The 16,437-nt window shown below is 45.8% G+C and overlaps 1 protein-coding gene across 1 annotated transcript in view; it reads left to right on the forward strand.

Annotated features, from left to right (window-relative positions):
* Positions 1-253: 253 nt before the first annotated feature.
* TMTC1 (transmembrane O-mannosyltransferase targeting cadherins 1) overlaps positions 254-16,437 on the forward strand; it is a 149,741-nt gene continuing 133,557 nt past the window's right edge. The window contains exons 1-3 of the mRNA XM_030041302.1: positions 254-767; positions 13,338-13,515; positions 15,218-15,291. Of these exons, the coding sequence (XP_029897162.1) occupies positions 451-767; positions 13,338-13,515; positions 15,218-15,291 (569 nt within the window). The 5' untranslated portion in view covers positions 254-450. The remainder of the gene's footprint in view (positions 768-13,337; positions 13,516-15,217; positions 15,292-16,437) is intronic.

The raw sequence follows: 16,437 nt of genomic DNA on the forward strand, positions 1-16,437 counted from the left end.
TGTCTCCCGCGAGTGACGGGGGCCACCCGCCGCGCCGGGGCTCCGCTCCCGGCCCCGCAGCACACGGCCCGCCCGCTGCTGCCCTGCCGCGCCGCGCCGCGCCGGGCGCGCCTGCCTCCCCGGTGCGCCCGGGGCCAGCCCGGGCAGAGCCCACCCCGCCGACGGGCCGAGGCGGCGGCGGCGGCGGGGTGACAGCGCGGCAAGGAGCATGCGTGCGGGGGGGTGGGGGGAAGGAGGGGGAGGAGGAGGAAGAGGAGGAGGAGGGATGGCGCGGGGAGGCGGCCGCTGTTTATTTGCAGCCGGGCAGGCTGCGCCTCGGCAGAGCGCGAGCGGCCGGCGGCGGTCCCGCTGCCCGCCCCGCACCATGCGGGCGCCGCTGCCTCCCCGCGCCGCGGCGGCGGAGCCGGAGCCGGGGCAGCCGGCGCGGCGCCCCGCGCCCGCACCCGCGCCATGGTGACGGGCTCGGCGCTGGGCTCCCGCAGCCGGGACCGAGCCGCGCCGCCCCCCTGCCCGTCCCCGTCGGCGGGCGGGCGGCGCGGCGGGGCGGCGGCGGCGGCGGCGGTGCTGGCGGGGCTGTGCGCCCTCTGCTACGGCAACTCCCTGCGGGGCGAGTTCGTGCACGACGACGTCTGGGCCATCGTGAACAACCCCGACGTGCGGGCGGCCGCCCCCGTGGCCGCCGCCTTCGCCAACGACTTCTGGGGCAAGCGGATGGCCGAGAACACCAGCCACAAGTCCTACCGGCCCCTCTGCGTCCTCACCTTCAAGTAAGTGCCCGCCGCCGGCGCCGCAGCGGGGCGGGCGGCGCGCCTCCCCCTCCGCCGCCCGGCCCCCTCGCCCGGAGCCGCGGCCGGACGAGCCGGGCAGCGGGCGGAGGGGGGCGGCCGGCCCCGGGTCGGGGGGGCGGGGGAGCCCCCCTCTCCCCCGGCACCGTCGCCTGCGGTCCCGCGTCCTGGGCTTCGTGATTCAGCATTTCTGCCCGGAGCTGTACGGGACGGGGTGCGCGCCCCGGGGGGGGGCGCGGCTTCAGCCGCCCGCTGCCGCCGGGGTGGCCCCGCCGCCCGGCCCGGTGGAAGTTCGGTGGAGAAGAGGGACGATGAGGAGCCGCTCCGGGGGAGCCCGCCGCTCTCCCGGCAAGTGCCCCGCGTCCCTCGCCGTTTGGGAACAGGTGGCGCCTCTTCCCCAGGCTGCCGGGGGATAAAAGGGAAACGCGAGCATTTCGGAGAGCCCTTTTGACTGGGAAGGGTGTTCAGATTGAATTCCCCGGGAGTTCCTCCTCTGCTTTATCTCCAGTACTTTTCTCTGCAATTGAATGATCGTGCCAGAAACTTCCCCGGTGCTGTTTTGAAGCAGACCCGTAGTCATCCCTACCTTTAACGCTAAGCGAAGGGGTCTGCCGCAAGGGTACCGCGCGTTCCTTGCAGCCAGCCTGGCAGCTGCGAGCCTCTCATGTCAGTCGCGGAGTTCCCCGCCAGCCTCGTCTGCCTCAGATGTTCCCTGGGTACCGGCAGAGTTGTTGAGGAGCAGTTTCGGTTTTACAGGAATAAAGAGAAGTTGAGTAGCGGCAAAGTAAGTGACAGTTACCGTGGCTAATCCTAGAAGGAAAACCCAGACTCCTGCCTCTCTCCGAGGGGAATAATTTCTAGCAGATCAGCTTAGTTACAATTCATACAGTTTGTCATACTTTCCATTAGCTTTTTCTAATTTATTCTGATGAAACAAAAACGATGGTGAATGTTTACCACGTTTTAGCATTTAAAAATGATACGGGTGTTTGCGGGGAACTGTGCTGAAGAGCCAGTGTGGCTGGGCGATGTTTGGCACTCGCGTCTTGTTTGTAGGTGATCGGTAGGTGCTCATTACAAACCTATGGCAGGCATGAGGAACAAACTGTATGGACAGTGGTAAGTATGCCAGGAGGAGGTGTTACTGGAACCTGGCTGACTCTGCTAATGGGGTAACTATTCATTAAAGTACCGGATTTATAAATAACACTTCATGAACTATGTGAAAATTGCGTGTTTCTGTGAGGCAAGAACAGTTTTGGGGAATGCAGCATCCCATCGGCACTCCCACAGAGCACTTGCCACCCTTCGGTTGTAAGGGTGGGCTTGGAGGTGAGAGCCATCGGTATCGGCTATCTGGGGAAGCAGGGCTGGATGGGCACAGGGTGGCATATCCCTGATAAAGCAAAACTGAACAGCACAGAGCCTTGTAAACTGGATTGTTTAGGACAGGTTTTATACCTTTTCCTCGAAGGGGCTCTCAGCAGGTTTCTGTAGAGAGCGAAGGGGATGTGTGCAGCCATGGGCAGAGGTGGCTTTGTGCACACAGAGTGCCCTCTCCATCGGGTGTGCAGCCAGACTGTTACAGTTTGGGGGGCTGCCTGATTAATCCATTGATCCAGCGATACATCTGGGGCTAATTTGAGAGGTGAGTGAACCTGCGTGGATCACCACTGACCATGCTGCATGCTGGACTTGGCCTCCTAGATCAGGTTGCAGGATTGAGGTTACGTTATGCTAATTAGCAGAAGAATCTTAAACTTTAATAATGGAATGGAAACTAAATGCTTTAGTTCCCATTTGTGTCTTGACTCTGAACTGGTTTTGCCTTTGCTATTTAAAGGGGGCTCTGTGTGTATGTGGGGGGAAAAAAAAAAAAAAGGATGAAGTGCTGTCTCCATCCAGTCCTTTTTGGAAACCAGTGAAACTCGTTTTGTGAGCAACTTTTCATCCTCAAGTGCTTATAATAACCGTACAGCTAAGACACAGGGTCAAAGGCAGAGTCATTTGTTCACCGCTTGGCATTGCATTTGGAATAGGGTAGGAATCATTTATCTTCCCTGGCTGCAGAGGAAGATTATTTCCACCGCATCCCAAATATCCTTCCAGCCCTCCAGTTTCCACATTCTTCGCATTTCGTTTCTACCAGTAGGGTGTCAGAGGAAGATGTTAAGATCTGGGTGGAGTGGATCCTCCAAACGCAGGGCTTCCAAAGAGGCTGCAGGGAGCTTTTGCCAAGCAGCAGTGAGCCAGTGGTTGAGCCGTGCTCTGCCTGCCTGTGCCATCCGCCCCTGCCTTGCCCAGCAGGAGGCTGCTGGTTGCGCTCTGTGCTCCTGCAGAAGGAAAACCGATTTTTACCCTGACGCTTGTAAAATGCTCAACAGAAATGGACTTCCAACAGAATGGAAATTAATGTTGTGGGTTAATACTTCTGTTAGAATTTACTGCATCCACTTAGGATAGTTGAGAAAACCGTGTGACGTGTGCTTTGCAGGATCTTGCTGAAAAAGGGAAGGGGGGACCAAAGTATTCTGGTCTCTATTTTTTTTTTTTTTTTGTTTGTTTGCTTGTTTTATTTTATTCCTTTTCTTGTTGTGCTAATTTGGTCAAATCCAAGGCATTTTAATGGTAGCATGATTCTTTATACCTGCCTAGTGGCTCTGCTTCTGTTGCATGAACCTTTCATCTGGAAAGGCTTGTTTTGAATCTTGCTGTACTAAGATTAAAAATCTGGGAGATCTCCAAACTGCATGTACAGAACAGATGTGAAGGGTGGGCTGAAATTTATGTCTACAGATCCATCAATCTACAGAAACTTTGTCTCAGTCTCTTTTCTGTCCTTCGTGGCTGTGAAAGTAAGAGGAAGGACTCCTGATGCCTTGTGGACTTTTCATTAGGCTGAACATATCCTACATGTGCTACGTATTCCTGAAATGATCCCAATTAAAATACATTATCGCCTGTCTGTCAGAAAAGTCTTAAGCGGACATTGCTGAAATTTTCTAACAGTAGTTCAGGGTCCCTAACGAATTGGAAATCTTAAGTGACAGTCCTCATTCCAGTAGACTAGTGCTCTGGAGCCAAACAGTGAAAAGAGCTTTTGACATTATTCACACCGGATCTGTCAGCATGAATGATCAGAGGAAAATAAGAGTGGCCCACATTACTGGAACCATTATGCAAAACTTAAAATATTCGTAGAACTGCTGCATTGTTTTGTGTGGGTTAACATCAGAAGGGGGAAAAAAGCCTGCACATGGGCTGTTGAATTAAGTAATGTTTGCTTTGCGGCTTTGAACAGCTCTCACCTTTTCTCTTGACTTCAATGAAGTAAAGGAGTGTTACAACTAGTTGGTTTAGAAACATTCCTATTACACATGGGTAACTGTTAGGTGACCGGTCTAGCACAACTCCTCATCTGCACAGGAGTTCAGATGGTAGGAAATGGTTTTGCTTAGTCCTTAGGAAAAACTTAGTTCATGCTCTCTTCTCCATTTGCTGTCACTCAGAGATGTTTACCTGCAGCTATTTTCTTCTCCAAGAAGTGATTCATAGAATCGTAGAACGGTTTGGGTTGGAAGGGACCTTAACGATCATCTAGTTCCAACCCCCCCTGCCTTGGGCAGGGACACCTTCCACTAAATCACGTTGCTCAAAGCCCCATCCAACCTGGCCTGGAACACTTCCAGGGATGGGGCATCCACAGCCTCTCTGGGCAACCTGTTCCAGTCCCTCACCACCCTCACAGTGAAGAACTTCTTCCTTACATCTAACCTAAATCTACCCTTCATATACTTCTTTCTAAAGAAGGCGGCATTTTGGACTCAGGATATACTATTTCTTGGTGTCTTCCCTATAAAATGTTAAGATGAAAGGTGGAAAAAGAAAAAAAAAAAAACCCCAACCCTGCCAGTTCTGTAATTCACTCAGGATTTTATATTTAAACTGGGTGCTTTCTGTCTTACACCTTGTCTCCACTAACAGAAGTTCAGTGAATCATTTATTCGCCCAGTAGCACTTAAGTTATTCCTTGGTTCCAGTGGTTTTGCAAAAATGTTTCTCAACTGTCGAAGCAGAAGGTGCAATCCTCAGTGCTGTCTCCCTCCCCCTTTCTCTTCTTGCCTGCCAAATCCCCTTTTAGATAGATTTCCAGCCCAGAAACAAACAGGGGATGGAGGTTTGATGTAGTCAGCAACATGGCAGATTTAGCCTGAAGGTGTGCAGTGGTAGGAAATGGTGAGAACGAAGCCTTTTGAAAACCCCTGATGCCAAGGTTTAAAGACTCTTAATCGGAGATCAGCCTCCCGGTTGTGCAGGTGGTCGAGAAGTGAAGGCGGGTAGCGGGACGGAGGGCACTGCCAAGGCAGATGCTGGTGAGGGAGGTGCCTCAAGTAACAGCTCGCCAGGGACAAAACGAAAAGGTAGTGAGAGGTCTAGGCCACGTAGCCGTGACAGAGACTCGGGAGGATGACGCTGGGCAGAGGAGGCCAGGAGATACCTGCTCTTCCTCGGAGGAGGTGGAAGTGACTGTTCACTGGGAATTGCTTGGCTCTGGGGGAAGGGTGTAAGGGGGTCCGCTCCAGCTGCTGCTGGGTGGCTCTGGTGGTCCGGGAGGAGCGGAGCGGGGGGAGACGAGCTGTAAAGGGGAATGCAGCTCTCCCGCCAAAAGAGACATAGACACACAATTTGTGCACAGAGCCACCTACTAGTACGCTGGCTAGAAAAAAAATGGGGAAAAAGATACATTAAAAAGTCCAGGCTGTGCTCAGCTGCTGACTGCAGAACAGATGACTCTCCAGGTCTGCCCACCGCGGCTGCTCGCCAGCGATGGCTTGGGTACATACACTTCTAGGAAGTAAATGGGACCCTTCAGCAACAGGTCAGTGTTCTGTGTGGGCACCGAGAGCCTCATGTAAGACTATCAGTGGCTTCAGATCAAAGCCTTAAGTGGCTGTGAACTTGGGTTAGATGTAAATACATAGCCAAAGAGAGAATTAATTCAATAATTCACTGCCAACCTTCTGATCTATCTAGTTGCTTACAGCTGATCCTTCTGTTTTTTCAGCTGTATCGGTGGCATGAGTTTCAAGGACAGGGAGCTTAAGAAAACCAAAACAACCCGGGGAAGAAAAGAAGACCTTGGATTTTATTTGTTCTTGATTTAATGCTATATTACAGTTTGACATCACAGGATAATATAGTGGAGCTATAATATGTCAGGTTAAATACACAGTGCACAAGTATTTTCTTCACTCTGTACATCTATATTAGGGCAATATCACAATGTTTAAGATTGTGTCAGTATTTCTCCTGTACAGCTTAGTCTAATATTTCTACTCTAGCTATAGCAATCACTCTCCATACTGGTACTGTGATACCTGCCATGAAATTGATGTAGTACTGGTGTAGCCACACTGGGCAAGGTGGAGTTTGTGAAGAGAGGCAGTTGCTTTTATTAGACTGGTTCTGTTATAGTTGGAATATACGGACACGTTTCTAGGCAAGTAAGCTTTTTTTCTGACCCAGAGCAGAGTGCCTTGCTGCCATTTCAGGTCTGGGAGAGGGTGCATGTGCCTCAAAGCTTGTTTTTTTTCCCAGTTCCAGGTGCACCGAAGCCCTCCCCCCACCTTGAATATAATTTTCGTAGCAGGTGTTTGATGTTTTCGGTAGTAGGTTCGGGCTGTGTTTCTCTAGGGGGACTGGCAGGGTTGTTCGTACTCCCTGGAAGGAGGACAGGCTCCTGGGGAGGGTCGGGGGAAGCTCCCTGCCCGGGGAGGGAGGGCGCAGACCTGGCTGGGGGTCAGTGCCGCCCGCTGCTTGCAGCAAAGCCGGGGGGTGAGGATCTGCCCGGGGGGAGAGGCGTGTACAAAACATGTAGGAATTCTGCCTAGTCACAACGTTTTCTCAGTCCTTAATAAAATTTGTCTGTCTCTTGAATTGAAAGCCTTTTATTATGAGGGGAAGAATTCACTAGAAGGTCCATGCAGATCCTCCTGGAAGACTTGGCTGACGTGAATCCAGTCACACCTATGTTTGCTGCTTGCTTCAGTGGTGTTTTGTCTCTAACACCTACCAGTCCTGGGGATTTTCTCTCATCCGGCATCCTATTCCTTTTGCACCAGTGTCACCCTTAATTTTCTTTTGTCGTCTTTTACCTAAAGGCTCAGCTTTGGACCAACCTTCATCTCTACAGGAGCATCCCTGTCAACACTCTTTAGAGTCCATGAAAACAAAGTGCTCTGGCTGCTGCTGGTTAGCTAAAGGCATTTCTCTGCATTTACTCGCTCTGCTTCTGACTGCTTTCCTGGGCTTTTTCATTTATTGTCTCTCAGATTTAAAGAAATAAAGGAGGGAAAAAAAAAAAAAAAAGGGCTGTTCTCTTTTCACTCGCTATACTTGTTTTTTTTTTTTTTTTTTTTGCTTCTGTATAAATTAAAATGGCACTTCCTTCATGGTCCGCAGCTCGAGCTGAAAGATTGCCAAACTTACTTCAAATTTGGTGGAAAACTCTTGTACCCAGTTTGAAATATTGTCTTCATTAGGCCTAATAACTTTAGACTAGAATTCTGTTAGCGTTGTTTTCTCTTCTTGATGAGTGACTGTCCTAGCTTGGTTCTTGATCACATCTCATCTCTTTCTCTCTCTGCACTTGGGAGAGGACTGTTTGATGGCTGCTGAAGAGTTCTGAGAGATGTTTGTTCCTTCAGTGCATTGCTCTTGCTGAGATGCTACTCAAGAATAATTTTGAAGACAAACTTTCTGTTGTTCAAAATCTAGATAAAATGACACCTGGTTTGTCAGTTTGTACATTGTCATTGTCTGGCTTTTTTTAAATTTTCCAAGGCCGTTTGTGGAGATGAATTTAAAGCCATGTGAATGATGCTTTCAGTATTCTTAACACAGGAACGATCATCAAACCACGCTTCTAGGGTTTGGCAAGAAATTTCTGCCCTGGCATATTTGCTGCTTCCAAGGTGCTGCTGCTTCCCAGTCTAATTGTGATTTCTGTTTTCTTTTCCTAACTGTGCTGGAAAACAATAACCTGCTTTGAATATCAACACTTAACTAGTGCTCTTGTAAGTGATGACTGTTGTGCTCCAAGGGAATTGCTATAGCTTGGGAATTGATATGGCCTCTGTCTTCTCACCCATCCCCATTATAGCAAATCAAGTAACAAACCATTTAAGCCTTATTGTCCATTTAATTCTGAGGCATTGTACTGTACTATGAAAAGATTATCAGCACAAATCAGCACAAAGTGCTGTTGCACTGTCGTGGAAACCCTGCCCTGCTTGTGCTGGCCATTGCACGAACACTGCTGCAAAAGGGGCTTATTTTCTTTTTACTGCTACAGGTTTTTCATTAATCTTTGAGCTGTTTCCACATAGCGCATTAACCATTATTGCCGCTGATGCAGCTGCACCATTTTTGGAGTGCAAATGCTCTTTTTCCTGGCACACCATAGATGCATCTGTGAAGTTTATAAGGAGACTCCACCGTGCACAGAAATCAGGCATTAGTTTGCATAAAGTTTGCCATGTATCTCACACAATTCTGAAAGGAAGGGAAGATAACAGGAAACTTAATCCATCCTGATATGTTAGATTAATTTATATAAATCTGCATGTGAGCCTCCCTCTATAAAAACTATGGGGGTTTTATGAGGTGTGGGATGTTCTGAGACTTTCCATTAAGTGTTACTCGCTATAACAAATTACCATTATTATCCTGTGCATTTCTATTTCATAACATGTTGTGGGTTTTGTTAGTCTTTTGAAAATAATAGAACAGATTAAACTAAACAAGAGCTGCCCAGGGATAATAACAAAGTCTATAAAAAGAGAAACTCTCCAATTATGGTTTACAATATTATTAAATCATAAAAGGCCTTAAAGGTTGAATGAGTCTTCGTGTGTACAAGTGGATAAAAAGCACTATATTAGAGCCTGAGGGTGCTGGTGATTATATACCGTAACTGGATATATATGGGATTTATCTGTGAGCCTGTACTCTTGCAGTGTAGATCCCTCTGGTTCTGGGTCTGCGAGGATGAAGTCATGAAATCCCACTCAATTTCCAGGCCCTCTGTACTGGGAATTGCTTATCCAAGGGGATGTGTCCCTGCCTGATGACTTATCTAGAGGAGGAGTAAGTGCGCATGGCTCTAGAGTAGCATGGTCCATGCTCCCTGCTCAACAAATGCCATTCTTCAAACAAGGCGGCTGTGCTGGGGGGAAGGAGGGCAAGTGGTTAACTGGGAGTGCTGGTAGATGTTGCTTATTCTTTTAAGAGCAAGAGTGATTTGCTTTCTTCTGGAGAGCTCTCTTACAAGCTCTACTCAGTGGACCTTCAACAGCTAGTGCCTGTGAAAGTCTCTTTCTGAGGGTGAAGCTATGTAATGCCTTTTCCTAGAGTGGATGGTGGAGGAGCAGAAAAGCTGCTGTAGGTGGCAAGGCCAAGTATACTGCTGTTCCTGGAAAACATCCATTAGCCTTAACAAAATCAAGGGATTTCTGTGTTTGGCATGTACCTCTTATTTTGGTATAGCTCCTGCTTGGGCATGTAGTTTTGGCAGTGCCTTGCCTTGAGCGTGATATACTGAACCACACATGCTGCAACCCTTGGACACAAAGACCGGTGTTGGGACAAGAGTCTTTGCTTGAATACATGTTTTAGTGTAGCCTTCTCTGCCCTGATGGGGCACGTGATTGATGTTGAGATTTCTGTAATGAGTTTTTATTTTGTTGGTAGCTTGGGTGATGCTGATCAGCCCTATTAGAAGATACCTGTCAGTGTCACCTAGTATTGAGGGACTGCTCCTTGGCATACATGCTCTTCCCTTCCTTTTCCCCTGGGCCTTTTGAGGGCCTTTGCATTTGAACTGGCATTCACCACTTCTCAGGAGGCTTAGCACGCTCTTTGCCTCTGGGGACTCTTCCAGCTGAGGTGTTGAAGCAAAGCAATATGATGCTTCTCCAAGTATTTCACGGGTGGCTCCCCTGAGGAAAAACCTCCTTGTCTGAGATGGTGGTGTCTCCTCTTTCAAGTGTCTCCATTCCTAGAAGCGTGGTCTCTTGCTTTTTTTAGCCCCAAATCTTCAGAATACTATTTGCAAACACCTCTCTGGTTTGACAAGCAGTCAGTTCAAAAAGCCTGGCCAGCCCAAAGCATCTGCTCTCCTAGCTGTGTGCTCTACCGAGGCCATAACACGTATCTTACAAGTTGTGCTTTAGCTCAGACAGATGTTATGATCTTCATGCAGAAGTGGCTAAGGTCTTCCAGCCCACACGATGCTGCAGATTAGAAATGATGGTAGTATTGGTGTCTTTGGGGCTAGCAACTTAAAAAATGAAATGTTTTCCCCATTTGTGGGGCAGTTTAGATATGGAAATATATCAGGACAGCCCTCCCCGCCCCACAATGGAGTACAGTTGTTGCCTGCCAGAGCTTCTGTTCATGAACGTTACGTTGGAGAAACGCCACTTCTTACTTAATTTTGAGAGTCCTGTCTCTGTTTTACTTCCTTTGTTTGCTGAGCCCTATACTGTGTGTAATTACTACATGACTCCGTGATAATGCTGCTTGCCAGTAAACAAAGGCAAGACTGAATCTCTGTAAGGTTATTAAAGTTTAAGAAGGGAGAAGTAATTTGTGATTTACCCATCCCCTCCTGCTCCCTTGCCCAGAAGTTGCTCTATAGTTGCTCCACAGTGGAGCAAATTTGGCTTTCCATAGTAGGCTGCCTTTATTCCCCACGGGTGGGTGAGCGTGCTGGGGAGCTTTGCAAAGTCCTTGTGACTTGGATTAGAGCTGTTTGGAGCCCCAGATTTGCTCACCCTTTTGACGTACAATAAATTCAACCACTGCTAACATTTCAAAATCATTCTGCTGGGATTGTTTTAGGACAAAAGAATGTTTCCTTCATTGCCATGTGGCCTAATTTTTTATGACAAAGAGCTTTAGCAGCAAAAAACACTGGTGTGAATATAGCACCTGCACACATTCACGTTTAGTGTTCATGGACCACCAAAGATGGTATTTAAAACATACACCGAGGCATGCTTGCAGTCAGTTTTTGCTGTTTAATGGAAGGCTTATCTGAATACCATGGTGGTGGTATGTCTGTATTTTGTTCTGGTTTTTTTTGGTTGTTTTTTTTTTTTCCACCTTTAAGAATACATGGGGGAATAGCCAAGCTGTGAGGCTGATGCTTTTACATAGCTATTTTCAATAACTTACATCAGGTAACTCACAGTTTACAAGCCTTGTTGACTTGATGTTTGCCCCAAGAAGGCACGTGAAGAGCACACCCTGCCTTTGGGATAGGTGACCTGGTGGGGACAGGAAAATCCTTCCCCTACAATGTTCTGCCTCTCTTGCCAGTAGACCTGTTTTGCAGGATGCAAATGGATCAGATGTGATCCATGGAGTCTAATGAGAGATTTTGCAAGAGTACTGTCATACATCGTGTTTTTAGTGATTGGTCCTTGCAACTTGGCCAAATAAATAAATAAGAATCTCTCACATTTTGGTGCATGGGTTCATACCACCTGATAGGCTGAGCACTTGTCCTCGCTGTCCTCACCTGCCTACATCTGCTTTCTCCAGACGTCAGGTTGCCAGAGCACACTTTGGCATTTGAGGGGGAGCGATGGTGACAGCTGTGCTCCATCCAGCTGATTTACAGCCAGAAATGATTCATTTGTATAAAGAACGGGTCCTGCAGGTGGTCCCTGCCGTTGCAGACATCTGCAGGTGCCTCTGAGCGGGAGCTTTGGATCCTTTGGGGCAGGGTGGCCCGGTGCGGCCCCTTGTTCCCCGCAGCGTGCTGAAAACAAGATTTAGTCCTGGGGGTTCCCACTGCTGCAGTGTATTTACAGCTGAAACTGGCTGGATGTCAGTTACTGCCATTTGCTGTGGTTTGTTGTTCTGTGCCGGTAGAAATGAAGGAAAGTGATGTATGCTGCTGCCCTGAAGTGGCTTGCAGGAGAAATGGGGGGGGGGGGGAAAAAGCCCCAACTCTTCATGTATTCTTGAATCACACAGACTGATGTCTTGTCAGAATGTAGCTGCATCAACCCCTACTTCAAAGGGAAAGGTCAAGTCGTGCTAAAACCTCACTTTTCCCAAACTCTCTGAGTTTCAGCTATTGCCTCCACAAACACTCCAGTGGGAGCAGAGTAGGAATGCACAAGTAAGTCTTCTGGTCTGGTAAAGTTAGAGTGGCCTGGAAAATGCAGCCCAGGACAGATAGCACTCTGTTGCTTATGAGTAAGGAATGTAGAGAGAATTTATAAAAAGCACATGTTTTCTGGCCCTCACAGACACACCATACCTCCTCTGTCTTACAAAAAACCTAAGGTGTTTGCATAGTAGCAACAACTCAGTGGCTTTGCTTTTGCACCATGTATGTCATGGGAGACCTGTGGAGCCTGTTAGTAACAACAGGAAAGATTATTGACCCTTTATCATGTTGACAGCTACATGCAAAATATTTAGATTGAGTCTTCTTTTCACTGGGTGTCTTGGTTTTTTTGTTTTGGGTGTTTTTTTAAATGTCCTTTAACATTAGTGCTTCCAAATTCCTTGTTCATATATGGAGTCTTCCCTAGATAGAGACACCATGTATATGTGTGTATACACACGCGTGTGTGTGTGTATATATATATTTGTCCAAATGTACAGATGCAGTTAATTCTAAAGAGAATCGAGTTATCTTCAACTGGATGTAAGGCAAAGCCTGTCAGCAGCTGTTAAGCAAGCTGGCTGTAAAAAACAGTGACCAGAAAAATGTGTTAATACATGCTGTCGAACAAATGTCATAACGGCTTATCATATTTTATTTTTTTTATGATTGACACACATAGTGAACTCTAATTGTCTCATTGAGTCTTGGGTGATGTTAGCTAACTTATCTTTACCATCAATGTCCTTATAAAAATGATGCTAACTATTAGACCAGCTGCTTAGTGTAGTCCTGATGTCAGTAAAGCATGTAAATAAATGCTTAATCTTTAGTATGTGAAAGTATTTTGAAATTTAAATGGGAATAAAGGCACCTGTAGTGCCAAGCAGATGCTCCGGTGCCTTACCAAGTCCTTGTCTTGGCTGTTTCCGAGCAAAAGCATCTATTCTGTAGTAGAAAATAACTACCCGTATTGTAAAGCTGCCACGTGGCTGAGACAACTGCAGAAGGTGCCAACAGGGAAATAGGACGAGTGCCGTACTTCTGGTGTTGGCCAGTGTTATTTGCTGCTAAGGAAGCACAGACATCATCTCACTGCAGTAAGCCGTATGGGGAGGGCACAAGCCTCTCTCATCTCAGTGTCAAGAAGGTTGCCAAATGCAACCTCATATTTTAAAAAATGGGGAAGTGGTTTCTCTTTAATCAGATAAACCAGAAGTTCAGAGCAATTTTCACTAATTAGTTTAATAGCAATTACATTAGAAGTCTGCAAATCAGACAAAAACATAATTTAGAGTATTTGAAAGATGTCCTGCTATTACAAGACCTCTCCAGTCTAGTAACGGTTCTGTTTTGTTTCCTTACAGGTTAAACGTATTGCTGGCTGGTATGAACCCCTTCTATTTCCATGCAGTGAATGTAATTTTACACTGTCTAGTGACTCTCGTACTGATGTACACTTGTGACAAAGCTGTGTTCAAGGACTGTCGACTTGCTTTTGTCACGGCGCTGTTCTTTGCTGTGCATCCCATTCACACCGAGGCTGTAAGTATGTGACATAAAAAAACCCGGTGACACAAAAGCTAAAAATAAACGCATACTTTAAATTCTTTTTTTTTTTTTTTTTTTTTTAAAGAAACCTCTGAGTCATACAGAATATGGTACTTGTGATTTTTTGCAGTAGAGGAGCAAAGGTGAGAATGTACTGTATTTAAAATAATTTGCAGGAGTCATTAAGAAAAAAGTGTATTCATACTTGCCATCTTTCTGCTCCGGCACTAAATTCTAATTGACGGTCCTAATCAGCGATGCTGGGAATAAACGGACAGTCATTCAGCTGATGAAAATGTCGAGACTTCTGAAACCAAAGACCTCAGTGAGGCTGCGCTTTCCTGCCGGGACATTGTTGCACGCCTTCAGTCATCTTCTATAGCCATCAATTTAAGGGAGAAAAAGTGGAGGGAGCATTAGTGTATATTCTGAAGGAGATCACTCAGATAGAGGTGTTATGACCCATAGATTAATTTATATTGATTTCAATTAAAAGCTAGGAGTATCATCTTCACAAAAATCTTGTTAGCTTAATAAACGTCATGGTAAGTTTACAGAGCAACAGCTCATACTGGACATTTTTCTGTTTGTTATAAGGAAACATTTAAAGACACAGTCATGCTAAGACTACAGTCGGTTAGCATGGGGAGGTACTCTGTAGATAAAATGAGGCTTGCTCATGCAATGTTTAGCTATCCGTAATTAAAAAAAGAAATGCACTCATTAGCTGAGGTACCATTGACATCACATGCTTTCATTGCCAGCCTTTGTAAATGAGTGAGGGAAACGGCTGCTGCAGCTGAGAACTTTTGAGGAGAGATTACCTTAATAACAAAAAGCCACGAGCTTTACAGTTACTCCCTGTGCTGTCTTGTGTGAACTAATCAGCTAGGCTCCTTTTGATAATACAGCTTTATATTTTAAAGGAGATTTTAGAAGAGGCGCTCTTTGAATTTATTTTTGTCTGGGTCAGAACTTAAAAAGGTTAAAATAAATGCCAGAGTGCTGAATATAGCTTAATTATGTAATCTCAAAAGAGGCAAAATTTCAAAGGGCCTTTTATTTGCTTTATGGGCAATTTTTAGATCTTTATGAAATGGAATATTGAAATAGTTTGTAAAAAGAGTGTTTATACATTCTTCTTCAGTATTCCCTTTGTTATAAAAAGATTTGATTAATTAATACATAGAAAAACTCTCATAAACTCAGATTATTCAGAAAGAGAATAAATTACATACTACTCTCTCACTTTTTGGTGATAAAGTTCATTCAAATATTAATTGTTAACTCATTCCTATATAATAAGTCTTCTCCAAAGAGCTGCTTTTTCATTAGTCTTTCTTTAACAAATGTTAGTTCTGGGAGTTGGATGCGTTTCTCATTTGAACCTCATTATACAAAATTAAAACAGATCCCTAAAATTGGCATTTCTCTATGCAACTTTATTAATATTTTAATAAGAAAGTAAAGAATGACTTAACTGTTGGCTTATTCATTTGTTTTGGCAAGTGAGAAATGCAGCAGACAAAACAGAATATCCTACACTAACCAAGTAACGTTTTACTGTATTGAAGGAGGATAACACTGAAAGATAAAAAGCTTAAAATAGCAGTTAGCATGGATCGTTGAAACAGTCACTGAATGCGCATGCCTTTTTATATACGTGCTTTTACACCTGTGTGTCTCTTCCTTTTAGGTAACAGGTATAGTAGGCAGAGCGGATGTCCTAGCCTGTCTACTCTTTCTGTTGGCTTTTCTCTCCTATAATAGGTATGGATTCTTGCTACCGGTTGTGATAATATTGTGAGATGCTTTAGTTTGAGGAGGAGACAAAGAAGAAACCTGTCAGTTTTCAGTTGTTGCTGGCAGAGGTACTTCCCCCAGCACTGCTGCATGGAAGTGCCCTGGTCCTTGCTTTCAGCTGCGGTGCCACATAAGTGATGCTTAAGAGAACAAATAAACATAAAAAGAGAAGTCAGCGTTTACGGTCCTCTCTTCCATTGACATTATAGCTGACCATACACTAGAGGAGGGCTTGTAGAGCTAAAAATGATAAAGAAATGTTTTCAGCTGAAGGCAAACTGTCTGTATGTAGAGTGAAGAATGGACGGACTCATGCCTACCTTTGAAATACATGCTGTGACTGTGGGACTCTGTAATACCTGGTCTGGGAGAGTTAAGGATTGCTTCTAGACTGTTAGTCATCCTTTTCAGATGAAAACTTGGCACCGTTTGCTGGTCTGTGTCCTAAAATAAAGAGCGAGCTTTACTCAGATAGGGTTTCTGCCCCTTTTGCATTGTTATTTCATTTAGGAATAGCACTGTGTCATCATGGCCACGTGGAAAAACTGCTTATGTCTCTCTTGGGGATATACGTGGGGTTTGCTACAAATGTGCAACCCTGTTTTCATCAGAAGGTTTCAAAGGCATAAAACTGGTAGTGACCCCGGAGGAATCAGCTTGTTTGATTTTTGGTTCTTTCTTACCTTCTTCCCTCATACAGGCTTGCTGCCAAGTCCGTTAATGATTAGGACACATCTTTGACTCAGGGGAGCGTGGGTGGGATGGAGGAATTTTTGCTTGCGTAGTGCATTTTGTCACATAAGGATAATTAAGCATGTGTATTCTAGATGACGGAAAGCAGGTGTTTTTCTGCCCTTTGTGTCTTTGTACTTACTCTGCCTTCCTCTGACTGCTTCAAGTCAGCTTTATCTTTCTGCTTGTCTTTTTCTGTCCTCTATTCAAATTCTCGGTGCATCTGTCAATATTTGTGTTTTCCCTTCCTGTCCTGAGTCTAAACCTTTCCTCATTTATCAGTGAACAGTGTAGATTATTCATGTCACTTATTACCAGCATCTTAAGAAATTAAGGAAAAGTGTCTCAGTTTTTGTTTGAATGTAGTAAACATGAAAATAA

The sequence above is a fragment of the Aquila chrysaetos genome, chromosome 17, assembly GCF_900496995.4.
Source record: "Aquila chrysaetos chrysaetos chromosome 17, bAquChr1.4, whole genome shotgun sequence".
NCBI lineage: Eukaryota > Metazoa > Chordata > Aves > Accipitriformes > Accipitridae > Aquila > Aquila chrysaetos.